At 41.4% G+C, this 15,911-nt stretch overlaps 2 protein-coding genes across 2 annotated transcripts; both read right to left on the bottom strand.

The window, feature by feature from the left end:
• Positions 1–12,974: 12,974 nt before the first annotated feature.
• LOC130494960 (uncharacterized) lies at positions 12,975–13,784 on the bottom strand. The gene has a single exon (XM_056985833.1). It carries the CDS (start codon positions 13,782–13,784, stop codon positions 12,975–12,977), a length of 810 nt encoding a protein of 269 aa, XP_056841813.1.
• A 2-nt stretch (positions 13,785–13,786) lies between these two features.
• On the bottom strand, positions 13,787–14,996 carry LOC130494959 (gamma-gliadin-like). The gene is made up of 2 exons (XM_056985832.1): positions 14,198–14,996; positions 13,787–14,134 (listed from the first exon to the last, which is right to left on the bottom strand). The coding sequence occupies exons 1-2, from the start codon at positions 14,483–14,485 to the stop codon at positions 13,787–13,789; spliced, it is 636 nt and encodes a 211-aa protein (XP_056841812.1). The 5' UTR covers positions 14,486–14,996.
• Between the last annotated feature and the right edge of the window lie 915 nt (positions 14,997–15,911).

The raw sequence follows: 15,911 nt of genomic DNA, 5'->3' as shown, positions 1-15,911 counted from the left end.
GTAAGTTTCAAACCATTCTTGCTTCTTGGCATCAAAAGAAGCAAACATAGACAGATAGACTATGACAATGATACACCTTTACAAGTATACTATTCGAAGAAGAGGCAAGGGAAGAGAGTGATGGATTCAGAGGAGGGATCGCATCAAGGAAAGAGTGTTGGAACATCTACAAGCAAATGGTTAATAAAAGAAGGAGATCAGAAAGAGTCTATGACTCCATGGGCAGTTACAAACAATTAGACATATATTTCCTTTTATGTTGTATTCATTCGTTTGTATTATGAGCTGAGAGTAGAAAAGGAGACTTAGGTCTTAAGGCGATTCTGAAGGAGAGATGACTGACAAGATGGATGTAAGCTGTTGGTATGATCCGGAAACGATATGGAGAGGAAGATCGATGAATCAGTTCAACGAATGGAAGGCCAGGAGAAGATATTCAATATGATGGAGAAGCACATGTTCACCTTATCAAAGTCAATCGGAAGAATCAAATCCAATCAAAGCAGAGAGAAACCTCACGGCAAATCAAACGCATCATCGTCAGAACCACCCTTCATATTCAGGTACCGGTTTCAAAAACTGATACTCATCTTGTAATTAAATGATCAGTTAGGTTATCAAGGAATCAATGTAGCTTTTGCGGATCGAGAAAATTTATTGAGGAAATGAAATTATCTGTATTTGATGGTGCGAGGCCGTATGGCTGGGTATTCCGTGCGAAAAGATGTTTTCGTGTAGGTCGATATACAGAAGATCATCTCTTTGAGTTAAGAAGTGAGGGTATTGAATTGGTTTTGAAGGAGAGATGACTGAGAAGAGGTTTACAGACTGGACATACATAAAGAGAGAATGTTGGCTGGGTTTTCAGTTTCTATTGATGATTAATCAGGAAAGAGACTTTGTAGCATCACTCAGCCCAAGATTATATTAGTGAATTTGAGGAATTGTAGGCTTAGGTGACAGGGATTGATGAGAAGAATTTGGTGGATATTTCCTACAAATGTCTCAAAAATGAAATGGAGGAAATCATTAAGTTGAAGAAACTTAAATGACTAACAGCCCATAAAACAACATTAGTTAATTGGAAGCTAATATGTTATGTCAAGCACTCAGCACAGTTTAAGCAGGATACAACACGCAGCAGAGAGCAGAGAGTTTACACATACACGCCTTTTAAACCAGCAATGATCAACCAGAAGCCTCAGTTAGATACTAAAGAACAACATGCTCATAAGCAGAGGTTTCGTCCTCGTTTCCACCTGTCTGAGGCAGAATTGAAGTATATAAAGGATAATAATCTCTGCTATAAGTGTAGGGGAAAATATACACGTACTCACTCACGTATGTCCAAACATGGAGTTGCAAATCATTAATATAGTCAAAGAAGTGGAAAGGAAGGTTTTAGAGGAATTTGGAGCGGAAGCAGAGGTGAAAGAAGCAGAACATATTCCACAAGTGATGGCTCTTTCATATAGTGCAAACATACGAGTGAATCCTCTGATAACAACCAAAGTAAGAGGCGTATTGGGGAAATGTTCCATTACGGTTTTGTTGGACAGTGGTGCGATGCACAACTTCATTTCTCCAACATTAGGAAAGCTAAGTTACATAGTCAACGTAGCAGGGGATAGAACATTCTGTTAGGGACATGGATCTCAGTGTATGAGTTATATCACTGAAATATATGTTGATTTTAAACAATGTGTTTCAATTTAACCACAAGTCTCTGTTCAGAAAAGACGATTTTGTTAATGGAGGGTTAATGACACTAACGGTTTAATAGTTGAGGGTTTAAAAACGTAAAAATTTTGCGACAGACTCAGAGGACAAGATGATGGGGGCAATGAATCTCCGACGTAGCCTATCTCCTTTACACGCAGAATGTGAAGCGCTGATTTGGGCAATGGAGTGCATGAAGACCCTGCAGTTCTCAGATGTGGTTTTTGCGACGGATTGTTCTCAATTGGTGAAGATGGTGTCCTCACCCGAAGAATGGCCAGCATTTACTACGCATATGGAGGAATTTCGCAGAAGTAAGACTTTCTTCCCTAATTTCAAGATCCGACATATCCCAAGGGCGCAAAACATAATGGCGGACAAGCTTGCTCATGGGGCAAAGATTTCACCATCAGCTATGTTATATGTCGACTCGATCCCTCCGGTTTGGCTTTCTGAACCGGTGGAATCACGATAGAGTAGTTTATTGTTGTCAAAAAAAAAAAAAAAAAAAAACGTAAAAATTTAGTTGACCGTTTTCTATCCGATCTAAAAATAACTAGAGGTTTAGATCATTAAAACCCTAGTAAAAAGAACATAAATAGAAAAAGTTATAGAAATGGAGTGTTCTCCACAATGAATGAAAAGATGGAGAGATTTTGGATGCAAATTTTCTTACCAACTTTAGCCTTACATGACTTTGACAATTTACTCGCCATGCGATCATAATGTCACACACTCACTTCAACCCTTTTCCATTCATTCCCTCTTTTCTATCTCACTTTCTCAAGAGAAAAGAAGGAAAAGGTAAAAGAAAATAAAAAGATAACAAATAAAGTGAGGGTGAGTGACAGAGTGAGTCTGAGTGCCCAAAAAGCAAAGAGAATTTTTCTCATTTCGAACTTTATTTCCCACTGCTGGTTACCAAAACGCTAATCATCCATACAATTTTTTTTGTTAAATACTTTTCTTTTTCGTTGTCAACTTAGTGAATAGATTATACAATTGAGATGTTTGACAGAAAGTGTTTTATTTTGTTAAACTATTTTTGTTATTTTAATCTTGTCACTGAAATCTATTTTTCGTGTCTGTTTTTTGAGAAAAAAACCATAGCTATTTTTCTTGTTTGTTTTGTTTTCCTTATAATAATCAAGCGTAAAATTAAAAAAAAAAGACCGGTAAAAAACTACTGAACAAAAAAAAAAATCCTTAATCAGTGGAAACGGATCCGGTGTGCAACAAAGAGTCAAAGAGAAGGTTGTGGTGTAAAGAAGTTGCCAACAAGCGTACATGTTTGGGGTTTCCCTATACAGTTCTAAGGTTTAGTGCATTGAACCTAAAGATCTATAGAATCTTAACCTATCACATTTCTTTTTGAACTTTACCTATTACATTTTATATGTTATGCAGGTTGAAAGTATAATTGATTTGGAAAGAGTTTGAGAGAATTTGTATGATCAACAAAAAGCCTTAATTAGAATTCTAAATAGTAACTTCCCATGAGAAGAAAGATCCACAGTCCTAAAAGTTCAAAAGATATGACGAGACACCAGTTGCAGTGGTTAGGCAAAGAGAATTGAGATTGCGAATAAAAATGTCCAATGAACTAAATTTTATGATTGTGTTTAGTTGATAGGTCTATCTGTACTACTAATAAAACTAATTTAGAATAATGGCAGTAGAGAGCATAATGATTTTTCTATTAAAAAGTTACTCTATCGTTTATATATCAGGTGGTTTGAGAAGTTACACCACAATAAAACAACTAATAAAATAAAATTAGTTACGAAAAACTCTATTAGTTATAGATAAAGAATTAGCAATATAGTTTGTCAAGAAATCCTAAAATTTTGGAATCTTCATTTTAGTGCATATATCTCCGTCATCTCTGTTGAAAAATTTGGTCACGCTTTACGCTCCACAAGGAAGCTCATATAGCCTAATGTTCTTGATCACATTTTTCGTTGGTTGTGTTTCAATGAGAACGAGATCTATATATGAGAAAGGTTTGTTAAGATCCCAAAATCTACCAACTCTCATATATGATGATTCTTAGTTGGAACTGTCGAGAGAAGAGTGACTTCATATCTCATTGGCTACAAGAGATATGTTAGAAGTATCGTCTAGAAATATTTTTCTTATCTGAGACAAAAATAAAAATAAAAACCAGTAGTACAAAATATCCAAGTCAATTTGGGTTATAATCATTTATTTACCCTTGGCAACTTGGCCAGAGCTAAGGACTTGCATTGCTCTTTTGCGCGGAAGTAGATGGATTTGAAAAAAACATGTAAGGGCAAATCCAACTAATGGATATAAAAAAAATCAAAGAAAAAGGAGTGTTCTTTGCACTCAGAGCTCCAAACACTTGTTTGGATAATGAAAAATATACTTCGTCATTCTACTTATAAAAAAATTGGAATAAACTGTTAGAAATTAATTGCTATGATTGTGGAGTAGCAGGTAATCTACTGGAAAACATATATAGTAGTGTAAACAATTACGGTATGTATGAGACGTCTATCAAGAATTTTATTAATGTGCCGCCATGAGACAAATACTTTTGTGGTTAGTTGCGAGGTGTGAGAGTAGTAGATCAATTAAACCAACATGATATACTCCCACCATTTCTGATTATATGTCGTTGTAGAGTAAAATTTTTGTTTTAAAATAAATGTCGTTTTCGGTTTTCAATGCAAAATTTATTGATAATATTATCTATTATATTTTTCTATTAGATGATATATGGTTAGGTATATTGGTAATAGTATTTTTATTTTGAAAATATGTAAAATTAAATATTTTGTTAACCTGTGTGCATAAACTTATAACGATAAGTAATATGAAACGGATGGAGTATTAATTAAGAAGAAATCTCAATCATAATAGGACAACTAAAACTCTAAATCCAAAAACAAAGGACTGTTAGAACAGCTTTATCGTACGTTTTTAAGGCGTTTCTAGAGGAGAGAGGAAACATTTTTTGCAAGGACCAAGACAAAATGTCGTCAGAGAAGAAACGGATGCTGTAGATTTTTCCAACTGTTTGCGGGTTCTAATAAATGGTGGTCCACAATTGATCCTCTTTAAATTTTTTTTTTTAAATCCCATAAAATTAAAAACAAAATGAAAAAAAAAAAGAAAAAAAGAAACAGGGAGCGAATTCGCGATAAGGCTGCTCTTAGATCCTTAAGAAAAGATCTCAATCAGATTACCAATCTCCGAGATAGCTCAAATGAGCCACTCAACACCACAATAAAATCGATCATATACCAATGAACAATAATATCAACAATAAGATCAAACGAGAAGAGGAGGTTCTAATACATTAATACTCCTGATCGTTAGTGCTGTCGTGATATGTTGCCAATGAGCAATACAAACTTAGAAACGAAGATTTCAGTGGAGATTTTGTGTGTGTCAATCTTCAATACCGTCGCCAATCGAGATCAGAAAATCAGAAATCGAAATTGCCGTGGAAAGAGATTATAATTTTACGGTGTCTGAGACAGAGATCTTCGGAAGCAAGACTGTTTAGGGCCTTTGATCATCATTCTTTTTTTGAAATGCAAACTATACAAATATACCTACATTGGCAGTCCTTGTCGTCGCAAAGCCATAGCCTTGTTTTTCATATCTGATTACATGTATCCTTAACAAGTTTTGCTAGGTAAAGATTGAAAATCAAACGGTGTCTTCATCCCCATAAGATTGTACTCTAAACAAATATGCATCCAAAATAAACCATAAACATCTCAAAGCTAAAAGATTCAATTTGTAAATGGATTGCCAAGTGTGGCTGTGGGCCGCATACACGTGAAAATGATTAAGAAAATAGTTGTTGGACTACATATACGAATTGGTAATGATTGATAAAAAAGGGGAAGCAAGAGAGAAGCGAGAGAAGATAGAGAAGAGAGAGAAACTAAATCTGAGATCGGGTCCGGCGAACGGACGGCGCGTGAGCGTGCGTGCCGTCGTCGGAGTCTGTCTTGCGTCAGTTTATCCCACCAGCCCTCTGTTTCCTCCTCGTCTTTTCCCATTTCCGCCTTGTCGAAGCTCTGAACAGCCTTCATGAGAGGGGTCTCTCTGGTGTAACGACGCGGTTGCATGAGAGGAAGGCGGGGTAAAGACGTTTGTAGGTTTCCTTTTCCGGGAGACGGGGGTTCACAAAGCTCTGTCGCCGCCGGTGTTTTTGTCTCCGAGGCGGGAAGCTTCTTCAGTTCGCCGTCGTCGGTTCTAGTATCTGGGGGGTGAAGGCTCTCAAAGCTTTACGTCGCCGGCTTCCGGTCCCTAGTTCATTAGGGTTTACTTTTAGTTTTTATCTTTGTTTTTGTTTCGGGTTGTTTGGATTTGTTGTTGGTTGGCTTCGTCGGAGGTCGATGAAGCCTTTCGGCGGAAGGTTGTAGCACGGGAAGCTTTCTATTGAGTGTTCACGGGGAATGATGACGGACGAGATCTCCATCGGCGATAGATCCTCTCCGATTATAGTTACCAGAATAGTGAAGGCGTGCGCGGTGAAGGTATCTGGAGGGATGGACCTCCGGTGTGTGCCGGTGAACGGAATGTGGTTCCTCCGGTAGTAGCGAGTAAAGGTGGTGACGTGACGATCCGTGCGACGCGTGTCTCCTCGAGTGTAGAGGATGATTACACGTGTCCTGCACTTTCAAAAGCAGTAAGCGAAGCGGCGTCGACGTGAGTTTCCCTTTGATGCTAGGGTATTCAGTTGGTGGGCTTGAGGTCCGGTTTATCTGTGTTGTATTGGACCCGGTTTGGGTTTTGTATTTTGTTGGGCTGTAGGCCTTTTATATATATTAATTTTTGACGGAAAAAAAATGGTAATGATTGATAAAATGTTATTATAGCACCGATTCCTCCACTTTGAGGTTACTCTCGACTAATTGGCAAAAAATAAAAAAAAAGCTACCCTCGACTTCATCATTTATCTTTTTTATTCAATCATTCTCCTTCGTGCCTTTGACCATTCCAATTTCACAATCAAATCTATACATACAATATAATTAGTTCCATGCACATGTGCTTTTACGCTATCTGACGTGAAACGATACTGGCGGATAAACATAAGTCATAACCACTACTACTTCTTATCTCGCAATTTTTTTTTTCCTGCAACAAAATTAGTGGCTACTAATTAGTCATGACGATTATCAGTTTAGCCACTAATCATTTGTGGCTAAGTGGAGCTAACACACTACTTTAAGAAACTTGACGAAGCGGAACTAAGACAGTACTTGAAACTTATGTTTCAATTTTAATTATTTATTTTTTTTGTCAAAATAATTGTTTTTAGTTATTTAGTCAAAATAATTGTTTTTCCAAAAAAAAAAGTAATTTAGCTAATTCATGCTTTCTTAATTACGTGAGATATGAATATAAAGAGAAAGCATAATTGTCAAACGTGATATGATTACCCCCACGCACCAACTCTAGATGGAATGACACTTGTCCTATCACTTTTTTCCAGTTAACATGATTGTCTTTTGTCATTTTACTAGCTTTTATTTATAACCAATATCGAGATTTAATTTCCAAAGCTGAATTGTACCGTAAAACATTGTTATTCCCGACAACAATTCCACATTTCGAGAGGGCATTTCGAACGGTACAAACATCCATTTACAAGAATTCCAAATAAGTACTTATAAAAGTTGCATTTAATCAAATAACACGCTGAATTTCACTTGTTTTAATCCTTTGTAACATAATTTTAACCTATTTTACCTCCTTTGAACATTGAATCCTCACGAAACTGATTAACTGAACATTAGTGACTAGTCTAGACCTACTTATGTGGAAAAATATCTGTATAATCCAAAAAAAAAATTGCGGTAGATTTTTCTTTAATGAGAAATACTTACTTTATTCACTCATGAACATTTCTCTCTAATAAAGAGATTGATCTTAGGTCGGATTTCCTACACGACTGACATGCATAGAAAAAATGTAACACCCGGTTCATCCTCACTCGATACCGGCATGTTACCAAACCACAATTGTGTCTCAAAAATCCGATAAAAGTCTTAAAGTCGATTTCCATATAAATAAAGAAATAAATCCATAAATCCAATAACTCAAATACTGGAATAAACGCTGAAAATAATAGAATATAAGTCTGAGAAATAAACAAATGAAAACGCCTAGAAACACCATCCGTCCAATCGATATCCTACTCGTCAGCCTCACCTGAAAAAGGGGGAAAAGAGGGTGAGTAACAGGGGAGTCACTCAGTGAGGTATGGGATGCTAAGCCCGAATTTCATTGACTTAGACATAGCACTCCGAATATATATAATTTAATCCTAACATGTGACAAGCACGGTACCTAAAGTACCCATAAATCAAACAATGGTCCTAGCGGAAAACACACCCGCTGCCCAATAAAGGGCCAAAAACTCCGCCGACAAAGTGCTCGGTAACACACGCCCGTAGACGATTTATCGACCTCGAAGCCTTGGCACAACAGGTCGACTAAGCTGTGCCGCAGCATCTCCACATCACATCATCAAATCATCAAATCTACTGGTCTCCGGCCGGCACACAGAATTACGTCTCCGTGGTCGGCTAACATCCTAGTCGTCTAGATATACTATTTAAATAATTAATTAACAATTACAAAAGACAAGCATCGTTGAATCATCTAGCACCCTAGTTCCGGTTTAAGCAAGCAACCTAAACTAAACAAGCAATGACAGACTCGATTTCACACAGACTATACATATTAGAAATAAATTATACATATTCGAGATCCTAAATCGTGTACGAGAAATTACGAGAATAGCCCTCACCTTAGCAATAGGGAAAAGTAGTAGCTATGAACTCCAACTGCTCAAACAGACTCCAAATCTGAAATCAGGGCGAAAAATCGAGTCAGAACGCCCTTCGAATGGTCCAAAACGGATAACCGGGAATCTGGTCAAAAAGTCAACCCGCAGGTCAAATGGTCAACCCAGTCAACTCTGACCCAAGCCGGTCAACCCTTGACCAAATCAAAATCGATTTAAACCACCGGTTTTGTTAAACCGAAATCGATTTCAATCGGACCGGATTGGTTTTCCTTAACCAAAACCAAATCAATTTAGTCACCGGTTTAACCTAACCAATTTCGATTAATTTAAACCAGAAATCAATTTAATAAATAACCGGTTAACCTAAACCAAACCGAAATTACATCAACCCAGCCGGTTGACCGAGTCACCGGGTTGACTCGCCGAGTCAACTCGGCCGAGTGACCGAGTCACCGGCGAGTCACCGGCGACGGTCACCGGCGGCGGGAAGGACGACGACGGCTTACCGGATCGGTCACCGGCGACGAAGACTCCGGCGAACGGCGGTGACAGGCGGTGGCGCGTGAGATGCACGCGCGGAGGAGCGGCGGCGCATGGAGGCGCGTGACGGCGCGTGCGCGGTGGTCTGCGGCTGATCTTCCGGCTCTGGACTCGTCTCGACGCCAGAAACACGATGGTATGCTGGGATTCCCGAAATAACACGCGGTTAGAGAGTTATGCTCGATTTAGTGAACGGTCAAAACAAAACCTAAAACGGTGGCGGCGATCGGAGTTACCTCGGGTGGACGATGGCGACTGGTCGGTGGTTCCGATCTCGGCCGACGGTAACACTGACGATACGGGCTCGGACTCAGATCTCGACGGCTCACACTCTGCAAAGATCTAGGGCTTAGGAATTTATTGAATAAAATAATGAGGAGGCTTGTTTAAATAGTGTCTCACCTAGGGTTTCCTGCGATGGGCCTGGGTCTTGCTGGGCCAAATTTACCGGGCTGGGAAATGGGTCGTTACAATTCTCCCCCACTACAAAAGAATTCGACCCCGAATTCGGCTCTTGAACCGACTGCCCAATACCATCCTGAAAAAGTTTCGGATAATCAATCCTCATATGAGCCTCGGCCTCCCATGTCTCCTCTTGGATCCCATCTCTTTCCCAACGGACCTTGACCAAACTGGTCATCGTTCCCTGAACAACTTTCACTTGACGCTCAATGATCTCAACTGGCTGACAAGGTGCAGACAAATTTTTACCAAGATCGCTCGGCGGCTGAGGCAAAATAAGCTCTGGCTCTCTCACAACTTTCCTCAAAACAGACACGTGGAACACATCATGAAAGTCTGATAATTCTGCTGATAACTGCAATTTATAAGCCACTGCTCCAATCCGCTCCAAAATAGGGTACGGTCCCATATATCTCGGTTTAAGCTTCTTTAGCTTTCGAGTCTTAGATCCTCCCTGAAATGTCCTCATTTTCAGGTATACTAAGTCGCCCACCTGAAACTCCAAATCCTTACGGCGCTTGTCTGCATAACTCTTCTGACGGTCATGGGCTTCCTTAAGTCGAGTCTTGAGCATCTCCACTTGCTCTACTGTCTCCTGAACCATTGCTGGTTCTAAGTCTCGTCTCTCCCCCACTTCTGTCCAACAAAGTGGTGTACGACACGGCCTACCATAAAGTGCCTCATACGGTGCCATCTCAATGCTCGAATGATAACTGTTGTTGTAGGCAAACTCAACTAGAGGTAGATACTTTCCCCAGCTACCTTCCCAATCTAGGACGCAAGCCCTAAGCATATCCTCCAAAGTCTGAATAGTCCTCTCTGACTGTCCGTCTGTCTGTGGGTGATAGGCTGTACTCATATGGACTTTCGTCCCAAGTGCATTCTGAAAGGCTCCCCAAAAAGCGGATGAGAACTTTGGATCTCGATCAGAAACAATACTAACAGGAACTCCATGCAACCTCACAATCTCGTCGATGTATATCTGTGCCAACTGCGTAGCTCCGAATGTCTTCTTAATCGGCAGAAAATGAGCACACTTGGTGAGTCTGTCTACAATCACCCAAACAGCATTCCTCCCTCCCGTGGTTATCGGTAGTCCAGAAACAAAATCCATAGTCACCATGTCCCATTTCCATTCTGGCAATGGTAGGTTTTGCAACAACCCGCTAGGCACTTGATGCTCAGCCTTAACCATTTGACACGTCTGACACTGCGATACAAATGTAGCAACATCTTTCTTCATACCAGGCCAATGGTAATAGCGCTTCAGATCTCTGTACATCTTAGTGTTTCCCGGATGGATAGCAAATTTTGAGTGGTGTGCTTGCTGTAAGATTTCCTTTCTCAACAACTTATCATCAGGCACACAAACTCGGTTCCGGTACATGTACATCCCACTCATAGCTGTATGATAACCGGTACTCTCAATCTCAATCTGCTTAACCAAAACCTTGTCATTATCTTGAACCTTGCGTATCCTCCATAATAAATCTGCATTCTCCAAGGCATCAAGACCAGATGTCTCTTCTTCTGCAGTAACCGCGCACACTCTGAGAGTGGCAAGTGTCGCCGTCAGCTCTTGAACCTCTTTGGTTCCTGACACATCAATCTTGCGTCTACTCAAGGCATCTGCCACCTGGTTGGCTTTACCAGGATGGTAAGTAATATCCAGGTCGTAATCTGCTAACAACTCCATCCATCTTCGCTGCCTCAAGTTTAGATCTGCCTGAGTAAAAATATACTTCAAACTCTGGTGGTCTGTAAGGATCTTAACCTTCTCTCCATACAGATATGACCTCCAAATTTTTAGTGCAAACACAACTGCTGCTAACTCCAGATCGTGAGTAGGGTAATTAACCTCGTGAGGTCTCAACTGGCGTGATGCATAAGCAATAACATGACCCTCTTGCATCAATACACAACCCAAGCCAGTACCTGACGCATCTGTATAAACCTCATATGGTATTCCTGGTCTCGGCAGTACCAGAACTGGTGCATTTGTCAGTCGTCGCTTTAGCTCCGTGAAGCTATGTGAACACTCATCAGTCCAAACAAGCTTAACATCCTTGCCTGTCAACTCTGTCATCGGCTTAGCGATACTGGCAAAACCCATGACGTACTTCCTGTAATAACCTGCTAGACCCAAAAAGCTGCGGATCTCTGTAACACTCTTAGGTGTCGGCCACTCTGAAATTGCAGTAATCTTCTCTTGATCAACAGCAACTCCTTCCTCAGAAACTACATGGCCCAAAAATCCAATCTTCTTCTGCCAGAAGCTACATTTACTCATTTTAGCAAACAAGTGATGTTCTCTCAGCTTCTCCAAAACAATCCGCAAATGTTCAGCATGCTCTTCTCTGCTCCGAGAATAAATCAGAATATCATCGATGAAGACAATCACAAACTTATCCAAGTACTCGCGGAAAACATCATTCATCAACTTCATGAACGCTGCAGGTGCGTTTGTCAGCCCAAATGGCATCACCACAAACTCGTAATGACCATAACGTGTCCGAAAAGCCGTCTTCCGTACATCCCCATCTGCTATCGCAATCTGGTGGTAACCTGATGCCAAGTCTATCTTAGAAAACCATGAAGCTCCCTGCAACTGATCCAGCAACTCATCGATTCGCGGAAGTGGATACTTATTCTTGATGGTCACTTTGTTCAACCCCCTGTAGTCAATACAAAGCCTGAAACTCCCATCTTTCTTCTTCACAAACAATACTGGTGCTCCCCAAGGTGAAGTACTAGGTCTGATGAAACCTTTCTCCAATAACTCCTCTAACTGCTTTTTCAATTCAGCCATCTCTGCTGGTGCTAATCGGTACGGAGCCCGTGAAACTGGTGTTGTCCCTGGTTCCAACTCAATGGTGAGGACATCATCTCTGGCTGGTGGTGGCCCTTTTAAAGCCTCAAATACATCTTGAAACCCTGCAACCACGGGTATGTCTTGCAACTCTAAATGTCCATCATCTTTAACCACCGAGATAGTTGCTAGAAATCCCTCTGCTCCTCTCTCCAACAAGTCCTCAGCACGCATCATGGAGACAATAGAAACTCCCCGCTGAACTTGGATGCACTGGAATGTGATATTCCCTTCCTCTCTAGGGATAAGAACTCTTGCCTTTGGACAATCTACCACCACTCGATGCCGCGACAGCCAATCCATCCCAAGTATAACATCGTAGTAATCTAGATCCATCTCTGATAAGTCTCCGATGAACTCCACCCCTCCTAGTACAACTGGTACCTCTCGATGGATACCAAGGGTTCCTAAACTCTCTGCGCCAGCTGTTATAATATTCTTCTTCTTTGGGTCAAAGACACCTTGAAAGGACCAAGACTTGACTAGCCGCGAACTCACGAAGCTGTGGGAAGCTCCCGTGTCGAAAAGAGTGTGAGCTATCTCACCTCCAACAGAAACCGATCCTACACACATTTTATTTTACTATACACTATAATCACCACAAAAGTACTCAAAAGAAAAGATATGGTATGAATACATACCAGCTGTCGGCTCAGCTCCATCAGTTCCTCCTAAAGCATACACTCGTGGAGCGACGGCTTGACGCTTAGCTGGTGGAAGTGCTGCTTGTTCCTTCTTCGGACACTCTCTCGAAAAATGGCCCGGCTGATTACAGTTGTAACAATTCCTGTTTGTCGCTGCTGGTGCTGCAGTCTGTCCGGCGGAAGTCGCATCAGCTGGTCTAACCCGACAAAACTTCGCAATGTGGCCAAACCTCCCACACTCAAAACACTTGGCACACTCTCCCCTATGATGACGACGACAACGAGAACAATACGGTGCCTCTGACTGGTCCCCGGTCCTCCTCTGAGACTCTGTAGTCCTCCCAGGCTTAGGCTGAGCAGATTTGAGAAGTTTCTGCTCCTCTATCCAACCTGCTTCCTGTTCAGCTGCTTTCTCCACCAAGTCTCCCAATCTGTAGTAAGTGACGACATTGCACCTGTTGCGAATCTCCAAACGCATCCCATCCAAAAACTTCCTGATCAACTCATCTTCAGGAATACCACTTCCAACAAATCTGCGAAGCTGGTTGAACTTAACCTCATACTGCTTGATCGACAAGTCACCTTGGCTCACATGCTCGAAGTCCCTCTTCTTTCTATCCATAGCTTGTTTCGGAAAGTACTTCTTATCAAACTCCTCGATAAAATCTTCAAAAGTGAGAATGTTAGGCCCATGGTTCAATCGCACTCCCTCCCACCAAACCAATGCATCTCCACGCAAATACTGCATAGTCAATCTAAGCTTAAACTCTGGGGACAGTCAATATTCTCCAGCTTCCGTTTCAGACTCAGCTTCCAATCATAAGCGGCTGTAGGATCCACTGTTCCTACAAAATGCTCCATACCCATGTTCTTCATCATACTGGTGAGTCGGTAATACCTCTCATCATGAGCTGGATAAACCTGTGGTAATGGCGATGGAGGTGGCAGAATCTGCTGGCCTGGAACCTGCTGCAATGGTACCTGAGGAATCTGCGCTGCTGGAATCTGCTGCGCTGGGTCCTGAGGAATCTGCACTGCTGGAATCTGCTGTGGTGGAACCTGAGGAATCTGCACTGCTGGAATCTGCTGTGGTGGAACCTGAGGAATCTGCACTGCTGGAATCTGCTGTGCTTGGACCTGAGGAATCTGCTGTGGTGGAACCTGAGCGGCAGCCAACTGGCGAGCAACTTCCTGTGCAGCTACTCGAGCAGCTTCCTGTGCAGCAACCCGAGCTGCTTCCTGGGTAACCTGCTGAATGGCAGCCTGAGCAGCTTGCGTAGCTGCTGCCTGGACCATCTGCATGAGTGCAGCCTGATCAATCGGTGGGGCTACTGGCGGCACACCTTCTGCCTGGACACCCGCTGCAGTACCTTGATCATCCACAACTTCACGAGCATCAACTCTGGCTCTAACAGTACGAGTACGCTTAGCTCCTCTCTTTGGCGGCATCTGGAATGGAAAATGGCAAAACAGTCAACTTCAGCTAATCCAGTTCACTAACGATCAATAGACATTATCGAATAGAAAGGTGTTTCTAAGTTTTGAAAACCGTTGAAAACTTTTTATATCTTTGAAAACCAGGTCCCTTAACCGGCGTCCCGGGTCAGGGCCGAGACACAACCTGGCTCTGATACCAAATTGTAACACCCGGTTCATCCTCACTCGATACCGGCATGTTACCAAACCACAATTGTGTCTCAAAAATCCGATAAAAGTCTTAAAGTCGATTTCCATATAAATAAAGAAATAAATCCATAAATCCAATAACTCAAATACTGGAATAAACGCTGAAAATAATAGAATATAAGTCTGAGAAATAAACAAATGAAAACGCCTAGAAACACCATCCGTCCAATCGATATCCTACTCGTCAGCCTCACCTGAAAAAGGGGGAAAAGAGGGTGAGTAACAGGGGAGTCACTCAGTGAGGTATGGGATGCTAAGCCCGAATTTCATTGACTTAGACATAGCACTCCGAATATATATAATTTAATCCTAACATGTGACAAGCACGGTACCTAAAGTACCCATAAATCAAACAATGGTCCTAGCGGAAAACACACCCGCTGCCCAATAAAGGGCCAAAAACTCCGCCGACAAAGTGCTCGGTAACACACGCCCGTAGACGATTTATCGACCTCGAAGCCTTGGCACAACAGGTCGACTAAGCTGTGCCGCAGCATCTCCACATCACATCATCAAATCATCAAATCTACTGGTCTCCGGCCGGCACACAGAATTACGTCTCCGTGGTCGGCTAACATCCTAGTCGTCTAGATATACTATTTAAATAATTAATTAACAATTACAAAAGACAAGCATCGTTGAATCATCTAGCACCCTAGTTCCGGTTTAAGCAAGCAACCTAAACTAAACAAGCAATGACAGACTCGATTTCACACAGACTATACATATTAGAAATAAATTATACATATTCGAGATCCTAAATCGTGTACGAGAAATTACGAGAATAGCCCTCACCTTAGCAATAGGGAAAAGTAGTAGCTATGAACTCCAACTGCTCAAACAGACTCCAAATCTGAAATCAGGGCGAAAAATCGAGTCAGAACGCCCTTCGAATGGTCCAAAACGGATAACCGGGAATCTGGTCAAAAAGTCAACCCGCAGGTCAAATGGTCAACCCAGTCAACTCTGACCCAAGCCGGTCAACCCTTGACCAAATCAAAATCGATTTAAACCACCGGTTTTGTTAAACCGAAATCGATTTCAATCGGACCGGATTGGTTTTCCTTAACCAAAACCAAATCAATTTAGTCACCGGTTTAACCTAACCAATTTCGATTAATTTAAACCAGAAATCAATTTAATAAATAACCGGTTAACCTAAACCAAACCGAAATTACATCAACCCAGC

Source organism: Raphanus sativus, chromosome 5, assembly GCF_000801105.2.
Source record: "Raphanus sativus cultivar WK10039 chromosome 5, ASM80110v3, whole genome shotgun sequence".
Classification (NCBI taxonomy): Eukaryota; Viridiplantae; Streptophyta; class Magnoliopsida; order Brassicales; family Brassicaceae; genus Raphanus; species Raphanus sativus.
This window is presented reverse-complemented; position numbering and strand designations above follow the sequence as displayed.

Excerpts from the sequence above, each read along its gene's own strand:
- LOC130494960 (XM_056985833.1), bottom strand. The coding sequence starts at position 13,784 with ATGCAGTATTTGCGTGGAGATGCATTGGTTTGGTGGGAGGGAGTGCGA.
- LOC130494959 (XM_056985832.1), bottom strand. The coding sequence starts at position 14,485 with ATGCCGCCAAAGAGAGGAGCTAAGCGTACTCGTACTGTTAGAGCCAGA. Across the intron at positions 14,135-14,197 it reads GCCAGTTGGCTGCCGCTCAG|GTTCCACCACAGCAGATTCC; the intron begins GTTCCACCACAG and ends CAGATTCCTCAG.